This window comes from Brienomyrus brachyistius, chromosome 23 (genome assembly GCF_023856365.1).
Source record: "Brienomyrus brachyistius isolate T26 chromosome 23, BBRACH_0.4, whole genome shotgun sequence".
Classification (NCBI taxonomy): Eukaryota; Metazoa; Chordata; class Actinopteri; order Osteoglossiformes; family Mormyridae; genus Brienomyrus; species Brienomyrus brachyistius.
The window spans coordinates 11,467,303-11,492,224 of NC_064555.1; the positions used below are offsets into that span (position 1 = coordinate 11,467,303).

The 24,922-nt window shown below is 43.5% G+C and overlaps 1 protein-coding gene across 3 annotated transcripts; it reads left to right on the top strand.

Annotated features, from left to right (window-relative positions):
• The first annotated feature begins 4,802 nt into the window (after positions 1–4,802).
• On the top strand, positions 4,803–21,353 carry LOC125718951 (neuronal acetylcholine receptor subunit alpha-7-like). 3 transcript variants are annotated; one of them, XM_048993293.1, is made up of 12 exons: positions 4,803–4,827; positions 12,377–12,432; positions 13,599–13,738; positions 14,105–14,149; positions 14,472–14,581; positions 14,850–14,929; positions 17,810–17,977; positions 18,303–18,497; positions 18,939–19,025; positions 19,554–19,663; positions 19,853–20,556; positions 20,704–21,353. In XM_048993293.1, the coding sequence occupies exons 1-11, from the start codon at positions 4,808–4,810 to the stop codon at positions 20,546–20,548; spliced, it is 1,707 nt and encodes a 568-aa protein (XP_048849250.1). In that variant the 5' UTR covers positions 4,803–4,807; the 3' UTR covers positions 20,549–20,556; positions 20,704–21,353. The 3 variants fall into 3 exon arrangements, with proteins under 3 accessions (XP_048849250.1, XP_048849251.1, XP_048849249.1); XM_048993294.1 differs by lacking the exon at positions 4,803–4,827 and having other exon boundaries at positions 12,181–12,432; positions 13,599–13,668; XM_048993292.1 differs by lacking the exon at positions 4,803–4,827 and having other exon boundaries at positions 12,181–12,432; positions 20,704–21,352.
• Positions 21,354–24,922: the final 3,569 nt, after the last annotated feature.

Sequence of the window (24,922 nt, forward strand, 5' to 3'; positions counted from 1 at the left end):
CCGGGTGTCAAGACCCGCAGTTAGTGGGTAAGCGGATGGGCAGGCAAGCGGGCAGGAAGCAGGTAAGGAGGCGAAAGTCAGGGGAAACTGGGGATTTATTAAAGGATCGGGACGGGGCAAACAGCGAGGGAACATCGGACATTGGCTAACATCAATGACGGAAAAAACCAGGGCAAGACATGGACTGAAATAGACAAGACTGGGCGAAAATAATCAGACACAGCTGGGCTAGATCGGGGAAGCACACGTGGATAATCAGGGGGCGTGGTACATACGAGGATCGGACAAGCCGGGCATGACATCGGGTAGTTTACTAAAAAAAAATATTGGACTGGAGATCTCATCAATCTTATCTGTGTCCAGGAGAATTGTATCCGCTGGACTGGGAGGTAGGCTGAGTGGTCCTGGACGTAGTTGGACGTCAGAGGTCGCAGAATATGTCAAAGAAAAAAAAGCCCAATCTGCACACAGCAGTGCAGAAATAACCATCAGTGCTTTATAGTCTCATTACCATTAACATTCAATCTATTTTTACAATCAGCACAGATATACATATACCTCAAATAATATATATATATATATATATACACACACACACACATGCTGCTCAGTACACACAATTTCACATTCAGTGCAACAAGGAAAAAAACTCAAGTTACCATTAATCACACATACAACTAACGTAAGGCAATGCGGCATCATAGCTAATATGCTAATCTACCTCATGGACGCTCAAAAAAAAAAAAAAACTTGCAAACATTTTTACAATAGCAGCTGCAACATAAGCCCATTAGCCATAAGTGTCATAGCTTAAAATTGTAGCATGGAACATTTTGGAATACACTGTCCCACTCCATTAACTAGCTTTCTTACAAAAAAAAAATCAACTTTTATAGATTTTTATGGCACTACCTTCATTAGAACTGTCTTATAAAGAGCTTTCCAACAGTAAAAAAAAAATCTAGGCCAAATAAGAATGATTTTATGAATTTTTAGAGAAAAATAGCCATTGATTCGGTAATTGAAAAACAATAGGAACTAATACTTGACTTTGTGATCTGATTCTTGGATGCTTCACTTCAAAATGCTCCAACTTGCTCAATTCTTATCCAGATTGCACAACTGAGGTACCATTGGGCAACTTATGAATAGGACAAGATAATTAGTTTCACTTTGTATTAACCCAAATTAACCCCTTCCTTTCTAATGACAGTATGATTTGAGATTTTAAAGTTGATGAGGCATTGAGCGGATGGTTACCACACAAGGATAATATTCTATATCCATGGAATTCCATGCTTCTTTGTTAATGTAGGAGTTATACCTCATTTCTAAGCTGGAAAAGACAATAATTAAAGCTTGAAAAGTACTCAGAAATCACATTTTAGACACTTGATCGTGATCTAAACTATGATTCTGGGTGAGGTAAATACAGTGCTCAGCATAAATGAGTACACCCCCTTTGAAAAGTACGAATGTAATCAGTAGCTCAATGAACAAAAGAATAACTTCCAAAATTTTCACAAGGCTGAGTTTTATTGAACACTTGTTTAACTCCATAACATGAAATTAAGGTTAATAATATAACTTAGATCACAAAATCTTCAGTTTTACTCAAATTGGTTGAAGCAAAAATGAATACACCCCGCAACAAAAAGTACTACATCTAGTATTTTGTATGACCGCCGTGATTTTTAAGGACAGCACCAAGTCTTCTAGGCATGGAATGAACAAGTTGGCGACATATTGCAACATCCATCTTTTTCCATCCTTCAAGAATAACCTGTTTTAGAGCCTGGATGCTGGATGGAGAGTGATGCTCAACTTGTCGCTTCAGAATTCCCCACAGGTGTTCGATTGGGTTCAGATCAGGAGACATACTTGGCCATTCAATCACCTTCACCCTGTTCTTCAGAAATGCAACAGTAGCTTTAGATGTGTGTTTTGGATCATTGTCGTGTTGGAAAAGTGCACGACGACCAAGTGCATGGAGAGATGGCAGCATCTTCTCCTTCAGTATAGAGCAGTACATTGTTGAGTTCATGATACCATCAATGAAATGCAGCTCCCCAACACCAGCAGCACTCATGCAGTCCCACATAAGGACACTGCCACCACCATGCTTCACTGTAGGCACCATGCATTTTTCTTTGAAATCCTCACCTTTACGACGCCATACAGTTTTGAAACAAGTAGTTCCAAAAACAGGGATTTTCGTCTCATCACTCCAGAGTATAGAGTCCCAGTAGTCTTCATCTTTTTCCGCATGGGCCCTAGCAAATTCTAGGCGTGCTTTTTTGTGCATGGGCTTTAGGAGAGGCTTCCTTCGTGGACGATACCCATGCATGCCATTCCTCTGCAGTGTGCGCCGTATGGTGTCACGGGAAACGGTCACTCCAGTTTGGCTTTCTACTACTTTAGCTAACTGCAGTGAACTTGCATGGCGATTTTCTTCAACCCTTCTCATCAGCAGACGCTCCTCTCGAGATGTTAACTTCCGTGGACGGCCTGGACGTCGCTGTAAGATCGTTGCACTTCCATCTTTCTTAAATTTTTGGATCACTTTTGCTACAGTATTTTGACTGATAGGTAAAGCTTTGCTGATCTTCTTGTAGCCCTCACCTTTTTTGTGTAAAGAAATGATTGCCTTTCTCAGATTTTGTGACATTTCTCTTCCATGTGGAGCCATTGCTGACAGCATGAAATGGGAAGGGCTTTTCTTTGTTAAGTAATGCCCTTTTATAGTCACCTGTCTGCTGGACACCTCTTAAATGAATCATTAGACTCACCTGTGGTTGAATGCCTGTTAATTAGAATTTTGTAGTCTTAAGTGTGGCTTTTCTCCTAAGACTATAATTGGGGTGTACTCATTTTTGCAACATGGGCTTGAGTGAATTTGTTAGGAAAATCACTTTTTTGTGTGTGCAAATCAACAAATCTTGTTTGCAATCAATGGACCACATTTGTGAGAGTATTTTGTAATATAGTATCTCATAGAAAATGTTGATTCTGAAAGGAAACTAAAGGTTTTCTGACAAATGTAGTGGGGTGTACTCATTTATGCTGAGCACTGTAATGTTGCGATTAAGCTAATATTAAATGTCCTTGGGGTGCTTTATTTCTGCCTGGATAGTTGGCCTTTTTCCAGGATTTTCGTCCGCCATGATGGACTCTGATCGGATCACGAGTCCTTTCGGTCCCTAAAAAAGTACCTTCTGGGCATGTATTTTTCATTAAACTTTGTCAGTGTATAGGTTAAACATAGTATAAAATGTCAACTTACCGTAGGATAGTGTCATAAACACCGTTTGAGAGTTAGAACCGGCCGAATACGAGACAAATTTTCAGTACGTGTGAATCAATGGAAATTGTTGACAGATGTGAAAAAATCGAAAACGATGTTGTAGATGGGCATTTCCTCTACGCCATAGTAGGGATTCCCTGGCAAATCTGCGTCAAATAACTAATAGAAAGCGCGCTTTCTCGGAGACACTCAGAGGAAAGACCCAACCTCGTTAGCAGGCTACCTGGAGAAAATCGCTCCCGCTGAACACGGTTGTCAAGCCCGAACAGGCAGAGCCCACCAGAATCTCCATGTCAGCTCTGCCCACATAGGCGGAGTCCACCAGGTGTTCCGTTTCCCACAGGATTAACGCCCTGTCTTAAGCCCTGCATGCCCCTCAGTCAAGTGCGAAGTATCGAGCCATGTTTATGCGCCATACCAAGCAATTACTTGTCTTCCGTCAACCCGTTGTTCCAAACCTTCTCCGTCTGCCTAGTGTTCTTACCTTCCCTTTTCCTCTTCCTTCCCCCAGACTCGCTCCCGCACCTGACCCTCCGATCCCACTGAGACCGGCTTCTCCTGTTCCCCTTCCCTCGTGTTGTCGTGTCCCTTGTGTATTCGTAGGACTGACCTCTTGGCTTTGGACCCCTGCCTCCGGACATCGACTACTCTCATCTACCAGCCCCTTTTGTACCTTCGCTTCCGTGCTCGCATTAAACCTTCCAGTTGCGTGCATGTCTGGACCCCTGCCTCGTTCTTTGGGTCAAGCTTAACAGCGGTGTAACATAGCTACATTAACGACAGCGCGCACATTCGTAAGAGGAATGGTGCTTTAACTTGCAGAGGAGATTAACATCGATCGCACAAATACCTCCGATTGGGTTTTATTTTTTTCACTACAAAATACACTGCTTAAATAACAGAAATAACTAAAAAATGTATAGTGCGGCTTCTTTAAATGGCTTCTTCTAATCAGAGTGATTAATGTACGTGTCCAATAAGCATTTTTTCCCCTTTCAGTTACACTCACCGGAGAATCGCTCAAAAATCGATCCAAACTGGATAACGCAACACAAAGGCTTCTGGCGCACTTGCCAATGACAATAACTAAAATAGCCTTTTAAATATAAAATAGCTCTCTCTCTCTCATGACACTTTTGGTCCTGCTCATTTTAAGTGGGTTACACTAAGTTTAAACAATCACAAATATTTTAACACAAGTTTTTAAAACGCTGCAAAAGCCGTTATCAGTTTAACAGTTTATTTGAGTTTAAATAGAAAATGTATTTCACCAAACGCGAAGAGCCACTGCCCAACTAACGGCATCCAAGCAGGCCCGCAGCTCTGGGTTGCGTCGATGTCGCGCCAACTGTGTCCAAGGCAGCCATTATTCCACAACTGAGCGCCCGACAAGCGTACTCCCAGTTTGAACTACGTGCTAGGAGGGATACACACGCATGCGCACTGAGAACACGCACACTCATGCCGGCAGACATTTCAAAATGGCGACACCGAAGAGGACGTATGTGGCCCTGTTATTTCAAGTAAGACCCTTTAACCATAGTGTTTTTAAAGTAATGAAACTCTTTTCGGCCAGTGTGTTATTTAAAATACAACACCCTAAGCATTTCGACAACAAGAATCAAGGAATTACGCGGCCAAACCTTGTTAAAATGAGCATACGCCATTACTCCAAAAGCGATGCCTCTAATGTTTTAAACTAGAAATAATTCTCTTTAACATAAATGTACTGTTTTTAATACACTGCTTAATACAATGTATGTGAATAAACCTGATAATACGTTTTAGGGTTGAATTTATGTGTTTTAACATAGTGTGACGTCGATTTCTCGACTGGAGTCATATTTGTAATAGTATAAAATAATAAATTTTTAATTTAAATAAAAGTCCATCTCTAACACCACATCCCTGATTTGTTTTGTTAGATTTAGATGCATTTAACTACATTTGGCTAATCAATGGAGTAAAGTACTATGACTTAAATGGTGTATGACAAAATAGTTAAAATTTTTAAATCAATAAAGTTTAAGGAATAAAACAGTTATTAGTATTTGTTAGTTTATTTTAAATAAGTTGGACAGGTTTATTTAATTACATTTAATAACTGTAGGAGCTAGTGAGCAAGATTTAGTAACAAGCATCAAAACATTTTTAAAAACATCGGTAGAATAATGCCTTCGTTATTTTAATAAACAAGTACCTTCAGTACCATATTTACACAGGCTCCTTATCAGGGGTGGATCTATGAGATGGCCAGAGGAGGCCATGGCCAGGCCTAATAAATATGTGACCACCCCCGTTGACACCCCATATCAAAGCAATAGAAACAAAATGTGGATTATTTCATTTTCTAAGCGGTACCAAAGAAGAGAAATGGTGTGGCCCGGCCACCCCCTTAAATATAACTGACTCATCATGGCCACCACAATCGGAATTTTTTCAGCAGTCCCATCGCTTGCTGTGTAACAGCATGTGCTTTTACTATGCAAACAAATGCTATTAAACTACAAGTAACACCACAGAAGTAGTTAGAGAAGCAAGTTTTTTGAATTTAAGGTTACTGTAGTAACCAAGACGTCAACATTCCGAAGGTGATGTAAGCAGAGTTCCACTTCAGAGGAAATCGGTCATCGAACAAGATGAAGCTAAATATGAAGCTGTCCTTCTTAAACTGCTTTAGGCCCCCAGTGGTGGCAGAGGAGGTGGGGGAAGCATCAAAAAAACAGGACACAAAGGTGAAAAAGTCATTTTGGGCAAAGTTTACCTTTCTGATGAAAAGGAAGGGACAAAAATGTGAAACACAAGAAAGTGAAGTGAGTGCCAGAGATGATAAGCACTCTGTGGTGGAGGAAGAGAAGGATGATAGCATGAGAGCTGTGGAGAAGGAGATTGGAGTGAATATGGCACCGGTGGAGGTGACAGAGGATAGCAATGAACACAACAAGGAAAATTGCAGCAGTTGAAGGCTGAGATTGAAGCAACGTTGGAGGACATAGATGAGACAGAAAACAAAATCAAGGAGATGGAGGCTGCCATTGGGGCACTTTGGAAGAACCTTGAGGTGGAACTGAGAGTGCAGTAGATGGAGGCAGACCTGAGGGCGGTGGTGGTGGAGGTGGTGATCAAGGCAATGGAGGAGATTTCGGAGCATGACATTAAGACAGCAGTGGAGGACAATTAACATAATGACTGTTAGTAATACGTATTATTTATTAATAAAATGTACATGGAAAATAAGGAGAGTGGCATTTTAATTTGCATTGTTTCATCACATTGTCACGCCCTCTCAGGCGGAACCCGCCGCCCACTCGTCAGCAGCTCCGCCCGAGTAGGCAGGGTTCCCCAGGTGTTCCGTATATCTCACTAATGAAGACTGCCAGATAAGCAAGGAGCACAGACAGCTCCTTGCGAAGTATTGAGCCATTTCCAATGAGCCTTACCGAGCAATTACTTGTCTCTCGTGTTCCCACTACTCCTTACCTGTTCTGTATTCCTTTTGTATTTGCCTTACCTTGTCCTCTTCCTCTCCCCAGACTCGCTCCCGCTCCTGACCAGCCTTCCCTGCTGATCCCGGCTTCTCCAGTTCCCCTTTCCCTGTGTGGTCGTGTCCTGTGTGACTGTGTAGGACTGACCTTCTGGATTTCGACCCCTGCTAACGGAATACGACTATCCTTTTCGGAATATCCCTTAATTGTATCGCGCTCATCGATCATATTAAAACATCTGGCTGTACGCATATCTGCATCCTCGCCTGGTTATTCTGCCTCCGATCACACACACGATATCAGTAATTTGTAAATGTTTATTAAATGAGATTATATACACATTCTATACTGGAAAGATGCTGGATTTGGCAGATTCTGGGTTAACTGAAATCATGAGGTTTTTACAGTTAAGGAACAAGACAGGCTGCTTAGTTTTAATGTTATGGGCTCTATTTGCTTTCTGGGACTTTTAGGTAGTACAGTTCATTTGGGACAGATCATTAAAATCCTGATGGAACTAAATGCAAAAGAAGCAGGTTAAAGGAAAATCACGCTTAGAACAGGGACCAAACCTTCAAGTCAGGTCAAGTCGAAAGGTAGAGAAATATTAAGAAGAAAACAAGGCAATAAGATTTCTCCTAAATACAAACATAAACCAAAAGACTTGCATCGTACAAATACTCATCCTGGTCAGAGTCACCTGTATCATAGTCCAAGGATCTTAGGCCACAAATTAGGAATACTCCATGGATGGTACACCAGCCTGATGTGGAGAACATGCACATGCACCAATACTACAGGTAAGTTAAAGATGCCACTGAACCTTACTGAATGTTTTTGCTCATGTCCCTTAAATGTATCCAGAACATGCTGCCCACCCCCATAAGAGAGTTCAAGTGGTACCTAAGGCGGGGCTTACATTCCGAAGGTGATATAAGCAGAGTTCTACTTCAGAGCAAATCGGCCATTAAACAAGATGAAGCTAAATATGAAGCTGTCCTTCTTAAGCCTTGAGGTGGAACTGAGAGGGCAGTAGATGGAGGCAGACCTAAAGGCGGTGGTGGTGATCAAGGCATTGTTAATATAGCCCAGATAGGGCACTCTCTGTCCTGCTGCTTCCTCTATTTCAAGGTTAGCCAAAGGGCCAACTGGATGGGAAGCTAAGTGGGTGTCATGAAATGACTTGGAAATTGTGGTCACTTGTGAGACCGTGTTAATGAGGCACTCACATTGGACTCCTCCAACGGTAATGTTAACTGATGATTTGGATTCACCCAACCCACTCATGAATTCATCTTTACCGGGCCTGATGGAATGACAGTTGAATTTTCGTTTCTTCCACTCACCCCTGGGACTATTCTTCCCCTCATAAACCCCCAGTATGTCCCCCTACTGGAGCCTGGTCCAATTAAAAAGGGAGTCCCGCCTTGCCTTTCACTCCCCTTGCCTGGCCTTCAGTTCCTTACACTTACAATCAACAGCAGCCCCATAAGAGAGGTTAAGTGGTACCTAAGGCGGGGCTTAAAATGCCCCCTCCTATGACATCATCAGCTATGATTGACAGGTCCAGCTGGCAGCCCCCCCCCCTTTCTTCCGATCCCCCACCACAATCCTAGCTAAATTTTAAATTTGTAATTTTAGAGCTTGTAATAAAACAATGGTTACATTTGTTAATGTGATATTTCGAAGGTTTACAATTTAAGCTATAGTAGCGTTTAGGGCTGTGCAGTGCTTTTAACGTTTTTAAGCTAAACCACATTTACTTTTTAAAGAAAGAAAAGCCAGAGCAGACGGAATTTAAACAAGTACAAACATGCCCCCCAAAACTATTGCTGCCCTACATTGGCCAGGGCTTTCTCCTGAAGAAGAGTGGCAGGCAAAGAAGACTTTACTGAAAAAGGGTGTACTGAAAATGAAAAAAAATATGAAATGCCTTTTATTGAGCTTGGCTCGAGGGTGAGGCCCCAGTCCCCCCAATTCAGGTAGGGGAATGTAGTCCATCGTCATGGGGATTTTCTGAATTGCACTTAATCTGGCTGCTCACGTACAGCAGGACCACTTGGCAACTCACTAAACTGGATGTGACTTGGGAAACACTGATAGCATGGTTGGTGACTGAGTGCAGTTCCCTTGGATGATACTTTGTGCTGTCATACCGGGGACTTCATTTTTCTCACAAGAATGATCATATAATGCTTGAAGGTACCTTTATGACCATGGTACATATTAATTATTAATAACAAATTATTGCAAAGATAAACACCATGAATAAACAGTATATGGTCTGTTCTATGAGACAATAATGCACTCCTTATTGGTTAACTGAGTCTTTGTTGAAATTTAGTGTAATTGGTTGGATGAGCGATCCCATACAACATACTGCCACGTTTTAGGTGCTGCTTACCTCCAGGAGCCTGCTGAATGGAGTGACGATGAGTGCCTTTCACAGAGGTGATGCTGATCTCTGTTTGTGCTATTTACTAGGGCGACTCTGAGCGCCATTCACACTGTTTGCTGGAGTGATGTTGAGTGCCATTCGCCAGGGTGGCGCTGAGTGCCGTTTGTGAGCGCAACGCTGAGTGCTGTTCCCGCTATTCGCCAGAGCGATGCTGAGCTCCCTTTCATGCTGTTCACCAAGGTGACACTGAGCGCCATGTGCTCTGCTCACTGAGGAAATGCTGAACGCCATTCACTCTGATCACCATGGCGACACTGAGCACTGTTCACACAGTTCACCAGGTTCATGCTGAGCACCATTTGTTCTGTTTGCTGGGGTGACACTGAGCGCCATTCATGCTGTTCACCAAGACAACGCTGAACGCCTTTCACCAGAGTGACACTGAGCACTGTTTGCGCTGCTCTCCAGGATGATGCTGAGCACCATTCACTAGGGTTCCATACATCCCTACACACTCCTGGTGTCACAACACAACTGCATTCACATGTAATCTGGGGCTTGGAGAAGACACATGACTCTCTCGGGTCAGAAAGGCATTGTTTATTTTTTGTGCAGTGGGCTGCCTTGACCCATGTCATAGCAATAAGAGATTCTTAACAATTCATTCTTCTGAGCTATGTGTTGCATGGAGTAGGAGCTCTTTTAGGTAGTGGCCAGTGCAGTGGTCTTTGGACCTGCAGTCTGAGGATCTCTGTAGAATATTGATTAAACAGGCCTATAGACTTCAGGGTTGTGGATTAGTGGGAATTATTGATTAGTGTAATAGGCTCAGTCCAAAAGATTGTGAGTTTTAATCTCATGCAGCTTTTTAATCATTTTAATTAGATGAATCCTTATCCTTCCTATCTACATAAACAGATTAAAAGAAAATCTGCTTTAAAAACATTGTTGAATTTAGGCACAGTGTTTTGTCATTTGAGAGGTTGTGTTTGCCATGCAAAATTTTAAAATAATGAGGCAGTTTAAAAAATGATAGAATCGCCTTGCAATGCTTCTGCCAAAGATCTATTGAACGATACCTGGTATCTGTCCTGCAGCTACAATTCTGACACCCCTACAAACTTAATAAAAAAGATAAGACCTCTTGCCATTCTGCTCAGTTCTCTGCCCCCCCAAGCCCTAAGTGCTTTGGCTAATGGGGTGACCCTCTGTCATCTTAGCATCTGTTACTCCAGTAAAACAACGTCATTGATCTACTTGTCACAAACTGATTCATTTCTGATTGCTAGAAACACTCGCCATGGGTCAGACTGCCGGAGACCTTATTTTAGTCATAGTAATTTTTATATAATGCTTAAATGTGCCTTTATGCCCATAATAGATGTTAATTATTAATAACAAATGATTGCAAAGTTAAACACAATGATTAAACAGTATAGGCCCATTTTACAAGACTTTAATACACTCATTATTGATTAACTGAGTCTTTGTTGAAGTTGTATGTTATGGGTCAGATAGGCAGTAGAGCAGAATATACTGCCACGCTGCTTGCACATCCCACACTGCTTGCACATCCCAAGCTGCTTGCACATCCCAAGCTGCTTCCCTCCAGGAACCTCCTGAATGTCAAGGTCCTGGCAGTGGGATGCCGAAGAAGCCCTTGTGAATGTTTTGTCAGCTGAGACAATGAGGAGTGTTCATATGTGGTGCCACCCACCTCCTGTTATGAGTCTAGCAGATACTAACAACAGAATGTTACAGTTGTGCACTTTTTACATACATGTGTGCATACATTGTTAAATGAAATCTCAAATGGTGCTTAAGCAGTAATGATGAACATGGAATCTATCCACCTTCTGTAACCTGTAACCTCAGGATCTCAGTGAGCCAATTTCAGGAAGCACAGTGCAATAGTGAGGCACACACACTCATGCACACACACACACACTGCATATTTTTGACTGCAGGAAAAAATTGGCTTACAGAGAAGAAGCCTTCAAGACATGGGAACTTTACATAGACAGATGGAGGCAAAATTCAAGCCACCATGCCTGGCGGTGTGAGGCTACCCTGAGCCACTAAGCTGCCCCAACTGAAAATACTTTCATTTTGTTTTGTTTTACAAAATATATCTGTATCTTTAAGCTGCTCATGTGGTTGTGTGTGAGTGTGTGTTTGTGTGTGCCATGCAATGGACTGGAATCCAAAGATTTGTTCGTGGCCTTATCCAGGGTAAGAGAGTGGAAGCTGGATGCTTGGGAACCGTGCATGTTTTTTTGGAAACTTCAGCAGGCTGAAGAGCAGCTGTAACCAGCAGTATATGATGGTAGTGAAGCACACAGGTATATGTGATCTTTCAAGGCTTGGGGAGCAGGGCAGTAATGACTGTGATCTATTATCCCTGTGGCTTTCTCCTCCATCAGCAGTTTGCTGAGCTGATCTGTGCCTCTGGCAGGGTCTCCCCCATCACTTAGACGCAGAGGCTTGCTGTTTGCTTTTGCACTTGAGCATGTACACAGAGCAGCCCACCCTGTATTCCCCTAAGGACAGAGAAGCCAAAAGCTTGCACACTCCTTGCATGTTATTGCCCTGTAGATCAAAGATCAAGCAGAGCTTGGGAATAGGGGACACTGGCAGGGATCACTGTAATAAAGACAATCACTGCATACGGGCAGCATTAGTGGAAGTATCCAGATCCCCAAGCATGAGGATACTGTTTAACCACCCTATCAGGCTCCACCCTTGCCATGGTAATGCACATGGTCTGGTTGTTTCAGAGGAATGCACTGAGGACAAGAGACATGACGTTGGGCTGCAAAAGACAAAATGGGCAGATATTATCACGGCTTCCTCTTCGTTTAACTCCCAACCTGCCTGTCCGTTTCTGTACCTCCTCCTCCTCTCGCTCTCTCTCCTCACTGGCTCCACCCACTGGGCCCTCACTGAAAGGCAGAGCGGGACAGTTTATAGGTGGGGGAAGAGAGAGGGCTAGAATGAAACAGACAGACGGAGCGAAGGGAGGGAGGAAGAGAGCTGACTTGTGTGTCCAGAGTTAATCAGCTGACCTTCCCCTCCTTTTATTGCAATTCCCCAGAGCTACCGGCTCTGCCTTTCTCTGCCTCTCTGTATGTGCCGGCTGACTCCAGGACAGCCTCTTTTACAGTCTTCTCCTTCTGCTTTCACTTCTAGGACCATGTGGCACACTGCTGGTCTTCTCCTCTTTAGTTTCTCAGCTCTGGTCCCAGGTAGGTCTGTCTCTTTCATTACCTCTCACTGTTTTTGTCTGTCTATTTCCATTTCTGTTGGATGCAATGAAGCTTTTGTACGTGTGTGAGTTCTTTCAGTTCTGTGTTCGAGATTTGGTGTTTGATGTGAGTGAAAGTAATGATACATTTTCTGTGATATTTGTAGCACTTTCTACTTCTACTGCAGCTGAAGTGTGAGAGGGAAATGTGTCTCATCTGTTTCTGAGGCTAAAACCTGATATTTAAACAAACAACTAAACACCACAGGCTTTCCCAGATCTCTGAGAGCAGCTGAATTAGGCACATGTTACCCTCTGATTCACAATGACTGCCCTTAGCAGTCACTCCCTGCCATCAGCTCAAGATAAGAATACATTTGTTTTGATGCAAATATTTTGCAACATTTGGTCATGCTTTTGCAGTAAGCCATACTATTACAGAGTGTTACTTCCACAGGAAATAGGGTGCTACTGCTGCAAAAATACTTACTGTTACAAGACATGACCCATTGTCGGAAACCATGAAGTAAAAGGGAGAGAAAGACATACTGCTAACAGTAGTCACAAAGGGCCTGATACAGCTTTAGTACAATAGCCAGGGGATGCTTAATGTGTGCTACAGTGTTGTATAGACCTATTCTGCCTCATGGGTCCACAGTAATACAGGCATATATATGGCTAAAGGTAACTTCAAAGCTAAAATTATCCATAGTGCTACAGAAAAATGCCTTCTTGTGCAAGAATCTATGCTGCAGGGCTTCTCAAAGTCCGGACCTAACCACAAATTAAGCTGGACCTAGCTTATAATGCACCTTATGAATCAATATGGTTAACGGGAAAGGCTTAAAATGGTTTGAAGTACAAAAATACCATGTACAACCACCAAACTTCGCATAACTCGTCATAATACCGAGCATGATAAAGAGTCGAAACAATCATCGAGCATTAAAAACTTTCAATATAGACCTCAATATTTATTATTAATATATTAAAGATCATGAAATGCTGTTTTGTTATTGACAATTCTTCTGGACCTCTGACTTAGAACAAAAATCTAATGTGGACCTTTGATCAGAGAGTTTGATAAGTCCTGCTTTAGAGCATTACACTCTTACTGAGAGCCATCTGATTACAGTGTCTCCATGATGCTGCTTCCTGTTCCTTCAGTGTCCCAGCAGGGTCCCTACCAGCGTCACCTGCTGAAGCAGCTCCTGAAAGACTACAACCGCATGGAAAGGCCAGTGGCCAATGACTCGCTTCCTCTGACCGTCAACCTGACGATGATTCTTGTGCAGATAATGGATGTGGTAGGGGCCTCTGTCCACAAGCCCACCTTCACAGCTGCATGTAAATCTGCCTGAATGTTTCATGCGGCTGTGTTTCTGTCTATATACCTGCCTGCATGTCAGTGCATACATGCATCCATTTTCCTCTCCTCACCAACATCTGCTTCTCGGTCTGTATTTCCATCTACAAGCACTGCTTACATGTCTATCACTTTTGTGCAGCTTATGAGTGTCAGTCTGTCTGTCCACTTTCACCTCTGTACACTGGTACATCTGTGTGTCTGTATCTACTTGTAGGACATCTCCAGCGCAGCTAAGCTGCTGAATGTATGTGTCCTTCAGGCATCTCAGTCAGCCCTGTTGAAGTGTCCTTTTTATGTCTTACAGGATGAGAAAAATCAAGTTCTCACTACGAACGTTTGGCTGCAAATGGTAAACAGAATCCAGATACAGCTTTATTTATGTGGGATGGGGTTGTAGCGCAGAGGAGTGGTCACATCATCCTCTGTCTGCTGGGGAAATAGCTTGGTGTTTAACATTACTATGTAAGCAGGGTGAGAAACGTAATGTTGTGGCCTCTGCTGAGTGCGCAGTGAGATGCATGGTATGTGGAGCGCTGTGCGCACTGCCTCCATTCTTTGTGGATGCTATGTCTCAGGAACCTTGTGCATTAAGTTTTCCAAGGAGAGTGAATTATTGGCACAGGCATTAGATATTCAGCAACATCAAATAATGACATTCCTGTTTTTCCCAGCACTGGTATGACCACTACCTGCAGTGGAACCAGTCTGAGTTCCCAGGCGTAAAAAACCTCAGATTCACCACAGACCAAATCTGGACACCTGACATCCTTCTGTACAACAGGTACAGAATCACAAAGACATAATTCATTACTCCCTGCTTTCCACTTGAGAAATAAAAGCACATGTTTGCACTCAATTGGCTAATGCACGCTTTGTATATTTACTGTAGCATGTGAACCCTTTGCTTTGTATCTTATTTATAACATCAAACATTTCCAAAGTGCTTGGCCAAAGCCCAAAAATGAAAGAAATTATTATTTTTTGCTGGCCAACTGGCACGTGGTCTAGCCCCTGTTGCTTGAATGATATAATCTTCTCCGTTTGTACAGTGCTGATGACGATTTTGATTCCACTTTTAAGACAAATGTGTTGGTCAACTCCAGCGGCTTTTGCCAGTACTTGCCCCCAGGTGAGTGTCCTGACACACTGACCCTCCTCCCTCACCGAGCAGCTTGTGATTCTTTTACTGCCCTCATTCTCAAGACTCGTCCTATAGTCAACCAGCCTTAAATACAAGCTATGCTCCGAAATATCAGTCATTGAATGTTTATTAAATACAGTGTTGGGGAAATTGCTCAAAAAGTAATCTATTACAGATTACGAATTATTGTCCTAAATTGCAATCAGATTACTGATTACTTAAACGGAAAATTAAAATTACATTACTAATCACTTCACATTTTTTTAACTATAAAACCCCAATGAATCCACAAAATAGAAAATGTTAATATATTAACAGAACACCATTGGAAAAGAAAAAAAGGCACCTTGTGAAAAACACAGAAGCTTTAATTTTAATTTAAGTTTTGAATATTTCAGAAACTTCACATTCTTGGGAAAATTTAACAGTGAAACAACTACATTATAAATGGATTATAGGGGCATATTCCTACCAATATGTTGGGAGTACTGTGGGTGGGGGGTTTGGGGCTGATTTGGTCCCCACCAATGATGAAAATAAACCTACTTGTTACATAACATGTAACACAACTATTAGAGGGGGTTTTATTAGCATAGTCTAACACATAGTTACAAATCTATCAAAGAAGAAAATAGTTTGCAAAAAGAATGATATTTGTTTTATGACAAAAAGCAGGATATAGCACTTGATTTAAGTAAATTGCTTTATTGGCAAAGTCTGCAAGTCATTAAAATAGTGTAGTGCAAACTGGGAAAATATTTATAACAATAAACAGAAGTCAGGGAAAAGTGACTTATCCACAGAAAAGACTCTGGTGTAATTAATTTAAAGAGAAGAGAATTTTGAAAAAGCAAGCACAGCAAGAGTAGCTGAATTCATTATCAAAACAACATTGGACAGAGCCGAATAATATACAAAAAAATTTATAAAAATATATATATCAATCTCACTAATTTTCCAGTACATGTCCTAAATGTAAAGCTAAATCTAGCTGTCAGTGCAAAATTTCAGTAGCTTATTTCTAAAAGCACATCATCCCTCAGCTTGTCACCACACACGGCAGTGGCTCATCTCCAGCTACTGATCGAAGCACATCATTTTCAAATGAGATTGATTAGCTCATAAATCAATTGTGTCACTCTGCTTTTGGGAAACATCTGAAAATGATTTTGTTATGAAAAGGTTTAGAAGAGACTGGAGATTAAGACTCTGTCTGAAATGCCCAAATAACACTGCAATAGACAGATAATTTCTGTATTTATGTGTGTACTGGGCAGTAAATAATACAGCATTGTATATTTGAGCATGATACTGCATTTCCTTCCGGTGTTTCAGGTGTCTCATGGTTCCGCCATTTTCCTCCTACCGTACAAAGACGTGCAGTTATACAGATGGGTTACTGAATTGCCCATAGTGTGTGATTACATGTGAGTGTGTGTCGGTCTGGGCCATGCCATGCAGGCTGTACCCCAGCCGTGTGCCCTGTGCTGCCTTGGGTGGGCTCCAGTTCCCCTATGATCTTTACCAGGGTAAATGTTTGAAGGCAGCTGGATGAATATGCAGCAGGGGTGGGACCATTCTGGGAATGCATTCATCAATTCTAATCCAAATAAGAAAGAGGAACTGGAGTTGGAATTTAAATCTCCTTGAAATTTGAATTCACTTCCAATTCTGTTCCCCATACTTTTTTTCCAATCCCAACTCCAGATCCATTTCCTGATCTGAATTGAAATTGATGAATGCATTCCAGAGTGTCTCCACCCCTGATCTGCAGTATATACCATCACATACTGAATATGGACTCAGCGGGGTCCCAGTGCCTGGATGCTTTTTACTGGACTTAATTATAATTGACTAATGTTTTAGCTTGTTTTGGTGCCAAAGTTCCTCAGTAATTGGGGTGAATCAGCTGCTGTAGGTCACTCGCTCCCTGCAGTAGGAAGCCTGTATGTGCCGTAGCCCCTGAGCTGATGCAGCACCGCCTCATGCCACATGCTCTGAAATGAGCTGCACGGCTAAGCGCCCGACTCCATTTGCTCACTCTGCTTGGCCATGCAGCACTGCCTGGCCTGTGAGCTTGCTTACTTAATGGGGCTATTTGGCTTTCTTTCCGACATCTTAGACATTATTCATTATCATTTCCCTAAAATCATTGTTTTGAAACGACATAATTTGATAATTATCAAATTCATCCATCCAATTTCTGACCTCTTTTTCAGGGTGGGTGGGAGGGGGCGGGAAGCTATCCCAGGCAGCATAGATCACAAGGTGGCTGGTACACACCATAAGAGGATGCCAGCCATTAATTATCGGATAATACAGTCGCCCCACCAGATTCTGAGTTTCAGGTTATTTCATAGTTTCAGTTATTTGCCAGTCGGCTGTCAACAATTACTTGGGGATACTTTTGGATGAGAGGAAAGCCAAAAATATATAAACAATACTAAAATGATTTGGATTACATAAAACCATGTAATAAAGTACATGCATACCATCTTTTTTATATTAAAAGTCGGTAAATTAATAATGATAGTAATAATAATAATAAAAGACCTGTTTTGGCAACCAGCCACACTCACGTTAATTTTTCTGTAACCATGGAATCTTGTCTTTCTTGCAGTAACTTTTATACTTTTCAGGGCTGTTAATTTTGCATGTTTCATGTTGGACCCAAGTTTTATTTATGGATTTTCATATTTACTGTGAATGTGAAAGGGTGACCTGGACTGTTAAGTGGGATTTCTAATTGTTCATTTTACCTGGAGGAGAACACTGCCTGTTACATGGACAGTGCTGTGGTCTTGCTCTCCTGAGTGCAACAGTACAGTCTCTCTTAGGTATCACAGGGCAACCTCTCTGTACATTTAGGGATCTTCATGAGTACATGCAATGTGGACGTCCGCTGGTTCCCTTTTGACATCCAGAAGTGCGAGATGAAGTTTGGCTCCTGGTCCTTCGACGGCTGGTTGCTGGATCTGCAGATGAAAGAGGCTGACATTTCAGGCTACATGCCGAATGGAGAGTGGGACCTGGTGGGTGAGTGGCCTGCACTTCCTGTCTCACTCTTGTCACACACATTTACACACTATTACACAACGTTACTCTTTCAGAGGAGTCCAGCTGCTTTCTGAGCAAATTGATTTTGGATTTTATAAATATTATAAACTAATGTTTCAAGTTATCAATGGACCAAATCAAAAAAACAAATCAAATCAATGGACCAAATCAGAAGTTTTAGATAAGTAACAACTTATTTTGGAAGGAAATAATCTTTTCATTTTTTTTCAACGTTTCTAGTAAGCAAACCTCCTCTCGACACTGCTGAGTTAAGATGTCCCTTTCTTGTCACTGGCTGGCATAGGAGTTCCAGGCACCAGGAATGAGCTGTACTACGACTGCTGCAAGGAGCCCTACCCCGATGTGACCTTTGTAGTGACCATCCGAAGACGCACGCTCTACTATGCCCTCAACCTGCTGATCCCCTGCGTGCTGCTGTCCTCCATGACACTGCTCATCTTCGTGCTCCCCGCAGACTCTGGGGAGAAAATCTCTCTGGGTGAGTGAGGGGGAGGGGCGGAGGCATGGGGTGTGGAGGGAGAGGAAGGGAGAAGGTGGGAGAAGGAGAGTGATGGTGTTTTTTATGCATGAGTGGATGAGAAAGATTTAAGGGGCAGAGAGTAATGGAGAGTGAAGGTAAGGAAGGAGCGGGAATGGAGGGAGGTTTATTGTGGTATGAATATGTTAGCCATCCTTTATTTGTGACTCTGCTGCTTGTTTGGCAGCTCCTTACCACAATAACCTTGCAGTGCCAAGAAAGCCTTATAAAACTAGAGGAGCTTGAAGGCATGTCGAATGTTCAGGGAGTTTGTTGTAAAGGGAGTTTCAGCCAGGGAACAGGAATATTAAAGGCTTTAAAGAGAGGATCATGCTTTTCTTCCTGATCTGGTCCTCTTACAGACTTCCCACAATTCATAGCTGCTATATCTCCACCCCACAGGTATCACTGTGCTGCTGTCTCTGACCGTCTTCATGCTGCTGGTAGCTGAGATCATGCCGGCCACGTCAGACTCCATACCGTTGATAGGTCAGTCCCAGGATGCCCACTTAGGACAAACAAGCCCATATAGGCCACATTTTCACATTACATCCTGTAGTGTTTGGAAACACAGACTGACTTTCTATTCGAACATCAGCAGAATGCCTGCAGCTCCATATCTTCTATGAGCACTTGAACATGATATAATCTAATATGCATCCTCCCATTGTAAGCCACATATGTCACCATGGAGTCTTTCCATAATTCAGTACAGGGTCAAAGTGAGCCCTACAGCCTATTCCAGGGGTTAGATGGATGTATGTCATTCTGGCACGCATATTAATAGACTTGGAGGAACTGGAATCCCCCAAGGAAATGCATGCACAAATGGGACAGAGAATTTGCATACTCACATGGAGGTGGTTAGCCGCGGTTCCTCTCAGCGAGCCGTTCTCTAATGAATGCGTCATGCAGAATTACTGAGCACTAGAACTCACTGCAAACAATATGGAGCCTGCTGAAGTGCAGACGCTGGGCATCCTGCATGTGTTGTCACTCTCTCACTCTGTGTTTCAGGGCAGTACTTTGCCAGCATTATGATCATCGTGGGCATGTCTGTGATAGCCACTGTGGTGGTGCTGCAGTATCACCACCATGACCCCAATGGAGGAGACATGCCCAAATGGGTACAGCTACCCACCCATCTCTATGTCCTTTTGTGGTGGGGGGGGGGGGTGGGGGTGGGAGGATGCTCAGCACAGACTGTGTGTATAAGTCTGCAGGGCTTATCTTCAGGTAAATTTCCACAAAAAGCTTTTAACCCTCCAATAGCATATGTTGCTTCACTTCACCTGAACTGGCTTCTCTGCTTCCAGGTGCAGCTGGTCTTGCTGCAGTGGGTGGCCTGGTTTCTGCGGATGAAACGGCCAGGAGAGAGTGACGAGCGTGAGCGCCCTCCATGTGCCCCCCACCTGCGGCGCTGCTCGTCTGGCTCACACAGTGGCAGCTTGCCCCAGCCAGTGGAGCCCTCCCTGCACCCGCTGCACCCACAGAACCTGCCTCACGCCGGGCTCCCTCAGCTGCACTCACAGGCCAGTGCCAACAATGGCAACTTGCTCTACATTGGCTTCCAGAACCTGGACGACCCACCCCTTGTCACAGATCCAGCACAGAGAGGCAGCAGCCTGCCCCAAAGGGGGGTCCCAGGGGTGGGGGCTTCTAGCCCCCCTCCCCACCTTGCTCAGGCCCCGCCCACCCTGGACAATGTGGGCTGTGTGGGAACTGCAACGAGTGGCTTGGGAGTCGGAGCTCTGGCAGGAACGGGACTGGGTGCCCAAACGGCCCTAGGGGACCCCCAGCTGCAGGCCATCCTCGAGGAAGTGCGCTTCATGGCCGACCACTTCCGCGAGCAGGACGAGAGCGAGAGCATGGCGGAGCAGTGGAAATTCGCGGCAGCGGTGATCGACCGCCTCTGCCTGGTGGCCTTCAGCGTCTTCAACATCATCTGCACCATCTCCATCCTTATGTCTGCACCCAACTTCGTGGAGGCTGTGTCCAAAGACTTCGTCTGAGCTGTGAGGTCTGAGAAGCTGTAGTTTCCTCAATAGGATGTGTGTGTGTATGTGGGGGGGGGGGGGAGCTGGGAGGGTCATGACATACCCTTTACATTCTGCATTTGGACATCTGTGCTCAGTTTAATTGCTGATAGCTTGGTTCTGTCTGGCAGGCCGGTGGACCATTGCATCCTGTGGCACTCAACTTTTGGGGGGAGGGGTTTTCAAGCTCTCTGCCATTTCGCTAGCTTGAGCTGGCAGCAATCCACCTCCCCCACCCCACCGGAGAACCTGCGCTGTACCCAGATAGAAGCCGCTCAGCCCTTCGCAAACCTGTGGGAAACGTCCTCAGCATTCATCGGCATCCTAAATATCAGCAAAACAAAATAAAACACTTCATTGTTTCTGAGAATGTTGCTTCATCATTCACTTCCCCCTCCACCTTAGTGCCTCAGTGTGTGTATGACACAGAAAAATGACAATGGTGCAGGAGTGCTGACTCTCTGCTGAATGGGCTCTCACTGATAAATTGGCAGTGGAGAGAACGGGAAAGGCACGCTTACTGGCAGGGATGGGAGGGGACGACTCAGATGGTGATCAATGGCCGCATTAGTCTCTGTCCTTCACACGACAGCATCAGTCAGGCGCTGTGCTCCACAGGCTCACTGTCACTTTGTAGTGTGCAGCTTAAATCTGGGGGTTCAGTCTTACAAGGGCACACCTGTTAGTGTGTTATGTTATACATTACATACAGGGACTTATTATAATGGTCATTCTTACATCCATCTATTCATCTTTTAACTGCTTATCCTGTTTAGGCCGCCTAGGGCAAGAGGTCTCATGTCATACTCATGATGTCAGTTTATTCATATACTCATGATGCCAGTGTGTTTGTACACTAAGGATGCCAGTGTGTTCTCATACTCATGGTGTGAGGTAACAGTGCTGCGCACTGAGCCACCTCCCCACTCCTCAGTGTGTGTTACTCTGTTGGTGTCAGTGTCATCTCGTACTCATGATGTCAGTGTGTTCTAATACTCATGGGGTCAGCGTGTTTGTATACTCATGATGCCAGTGTGTTCTCATACTCATGATGTTAGTTTATTCATATACTCATGATGCCAATGTGTTCTCATACCCGATGTCATTTTGTTCATATATTCACGATGCCTGTGTGTTCTCATACTCATGGTGTCAGTGTGTTTGTATACTAAGGATGCCAGTGTGCTCTCCTACTCATGCTGTCAGTGTATTTGTATACTAAGGATGCCTGTGTGTTCTCATATTCATGCTGTCAGTGTGTTTGTATACTAAGGATGCCAGTGTGTTCTCATACTCATGCTGTCAGTGTATTTGTATACTAAGGATGCCTGTGTGTTCTCATACTCATGGTGTCAGTGTGTTTGTACACTAAGAATGCCAGTGTGTTCTCATACTCATGGTGTCAGTGTGTTTGTTCACTAAGGATGCCAGTGTGTTCTCATGCTCATGGTGTCAGTGTGTTTGTACACTAAGGATGCCAGTGTGTTCTCACACTCATGCTGTCAGTGTGTTTGTATACTAAGGATGCCAGTGTGTTCTCACACTCATGCTGTCAGTGTGTTTGTATACTAAGGATGCCAGTGTGCTCTCCTACTCATGGTGTCAGTGTGTTTGTACACTAAGGATGCCAGTGCGTTCTCATACTCATGGTTTCAGTGTGTTTGTACACTAAGGATGCCAGTGTGCTCTCCTACTCATGCTGTCAGTGTGTTTGTACACTAAGGATGCCTGTGTGTTGTCATACTCATGCTGTCAGTGTGTTTGTACACTAAGGATGCCTGTGTGTTGTCATACTCATGCTGTCAGTGTGTTTGTATACTAAGGATGCCAGTGTGTTCTCATACTCATGCTGTCAGTGTGTTTGTATACTAAGGATGCCAGTGTGCTCTCCTACTCATGGTGTCAGTGTGTTTGTATACTAAGGATGCCAGTGTGCTCTCCTACTCATGGTGTCAGTGTGTTTGTACACTAAGGATGCCAGTGTGCTCTCATACTCATGGTGTCAGTGTGTTTGTATACTAAGGATGCCAGTGTGCTCTCCTACTCATGGTGTCAGTGTGTTTGTACACTAAGGATGCCAGTGTGCTCTCCTACTCATGGTGTCAGTGTGTTTGTACACTAAGGATGCCAGTGCGTTCTCATACTCATGGTTTCAGTGTGTTTGTACACTAAGGATGCCAGTGTGCTCTCCTACTCATGCTGTCAGTGTGTTTGTACACTAAGGATGCCTGTGTGTTGTCATACTCATGCTGTCAGTGTGTTTGTATACTAAGGATGCCAGTGTGTTCTCATACTCATGCTGTCAGTGTGTTTGTACACTAAGGATGCCAGTGTGCTCTCCTACTCATGGTGTCAGTGTGTTTGTACAGTAAGGATGCCAGTGTGTTGTCATACTCATGGTGTCAGTGTGTTTGTACACTAAGGATGCCAGTGTGCTCTCCTACTCATGGTGTCAGTGTGTTTGTACAGTAAGGATGCCAGTGTGCTCTCCTACTCATGGTGTCAGTGTGTTTGTACACTAAGGATGCCAGTGTGCTCTCATACTCATGGTGTCAGTGTGTTTGTATACTAAGGATGCCAGTGTGCTCTCCTACTCATGGTGTCAGTGTGTTTGTACACTAAGGATGCCAGTGTGCTCTCCTACTCATGGTGTCAGTGTGTTTGTACAGTAAGGATGCCAGTGTGTTGTCATACTCATGGTGTCAGTGTGTTTGTACACTAAGGATGCCAGTGTGCTCTCCTACTCATGGTGTCAGTGTGTTTGTACAGTAAGGATGCCAGTGCGTTCTCATACTCATGCTGTCAGTGTGTTTGTACACTAAGGATGCCAGTGCGTTCTCGTACTCATGGTGTCAATGTGTTTATATACTAAGGATGCCTGTGTGCTCTCATACTCATGGTGTTATGGTGTCAGTGCTTCAGAGCCACACAGTGATAGCTGCACACAGGCAGGCTCTAGTTAATGCACGTGGTAGTGGTGGTGGTGTTGGGGGGGCAGTAAATAACCATGCACTTTGACAGTGGCCCCCTCCCCATGACACCTTCCAGCAGATGGGAAATTAAAAAGCATTCATCCAGAAACATATTTCATTGCTAACAGCCGAGCTAAGATTTGCAGGATCAGCAGTTTCTCGGTGACACACACACACACACACAGAATGTGGATCAAATCACAAAAGCAAGTACTACAGGCTCAGGTCACATATCGTGTAACTGTGCAAATTAGTCTGCCTGGCAAATTGCCACAAGGGGTTTATAGCCTGTAGTGAAGTGACATGACCAGTGGGTGGCGTCACACATCCAAACCGGGCACAGCTTTTTGCCATAAAACCAAAAGCAAACCTTAAAAAAATCTACAAGAAGGCCTTGAGAGATTCACACTGTGCTATGGTACAGAAAACTCCAGCCAAGTCAAACCTCTTAAATCAAAACAGGTAAACACATGTATACACACAAACATGGGTAATAAAACATGACACCGGTACATAAGAAAGTACATAAGAAAAGCACTGTCCTGCATAGGGTACGTGATAGGTTTTCTCACATTTGGGAAATTATTTCTTTTAAAGTCTTGCCATTTTTCTTTGCCTGTGCAGGTGGATATTTAACAAAGCAATCCTAAACAGCCAACCCGCAGAAGAGCATGGCAGCAGGACCAGTAAGAGACTCAGACTGTTATTCTCTATACCATCTACACCTCTCACTTAACAAGGGACATTCTCATAATGTTTAGACAATGGCTCTCATCTTCCCGGGATGTCTCGAGGACATTTAGGACGGAATGAATACGCTGGACTGTTCTTAGCACTCGCTTTGCAAGCTGGGCATCTCCTCTCATGCTGAGGTGTGGTGTAAACAGTTTAGCGGATGCGTGCTGATCAATGGCACTTAATTACTGTGGGAAGATTGCCTTGATAGATCTCAATGCTGACTGCACTGGAATGGCTTAAACGCTGATGAATAGCACTTCCTGCACCTGGGGCTACCTTGTCAAACGAAGCTAGTGGATAAACATTGTGGAAGTGACCTGAGGATTATAGTGGACCTGAGAACTGGTGGTTCCAGTTAAGATTTTGCTGTGGATCCCTAACTCTTATATAATGTTACATAATAATAAAAATGTTTTTTTTTCTGTTACATTACATTTCTGTTACATTCCTGCTACATTAGCCAGTGTGTGGCTATCAGAGTCAGTCTGCAGTTATTTGTGTGTATTTGCTGTGGTACAAGAATTACTGGGAACAATAAAGTACACTGCCTATAAAAAGAGTTGCTATGTTACAGTGATGAGTTTGTGAGAATGAACCATTTACACCCTTGAATTTGAATAATGATTTTTTTTCATTCAGT

Excerpts from the sequence above, each read along its gene's own strand:
- LOC125718951 (XM_048993292.1), top strand. The coding sequence starts at position 12,315 with ATGTGCCGGCTGACTCCAGGACAGCCTCTTTTACAGTCTTCTCCTTCT. Across the intron at positions 13,739-14,104 it reads TTGTGCAGATAATGGATGTG|GATGAGAAAAATCAAGTTCT; the intron begins GTAGGGGCCTCT and ends TATGTCTTACAG. Across the intron at positions 18,498-18,938 it reads TGGGGAGAAAATCTCTCTGG|GTATCACTGTGCTGCTGTCT; the intron begins GTGAGTGAGGGG and ends TCCACCCCACAG.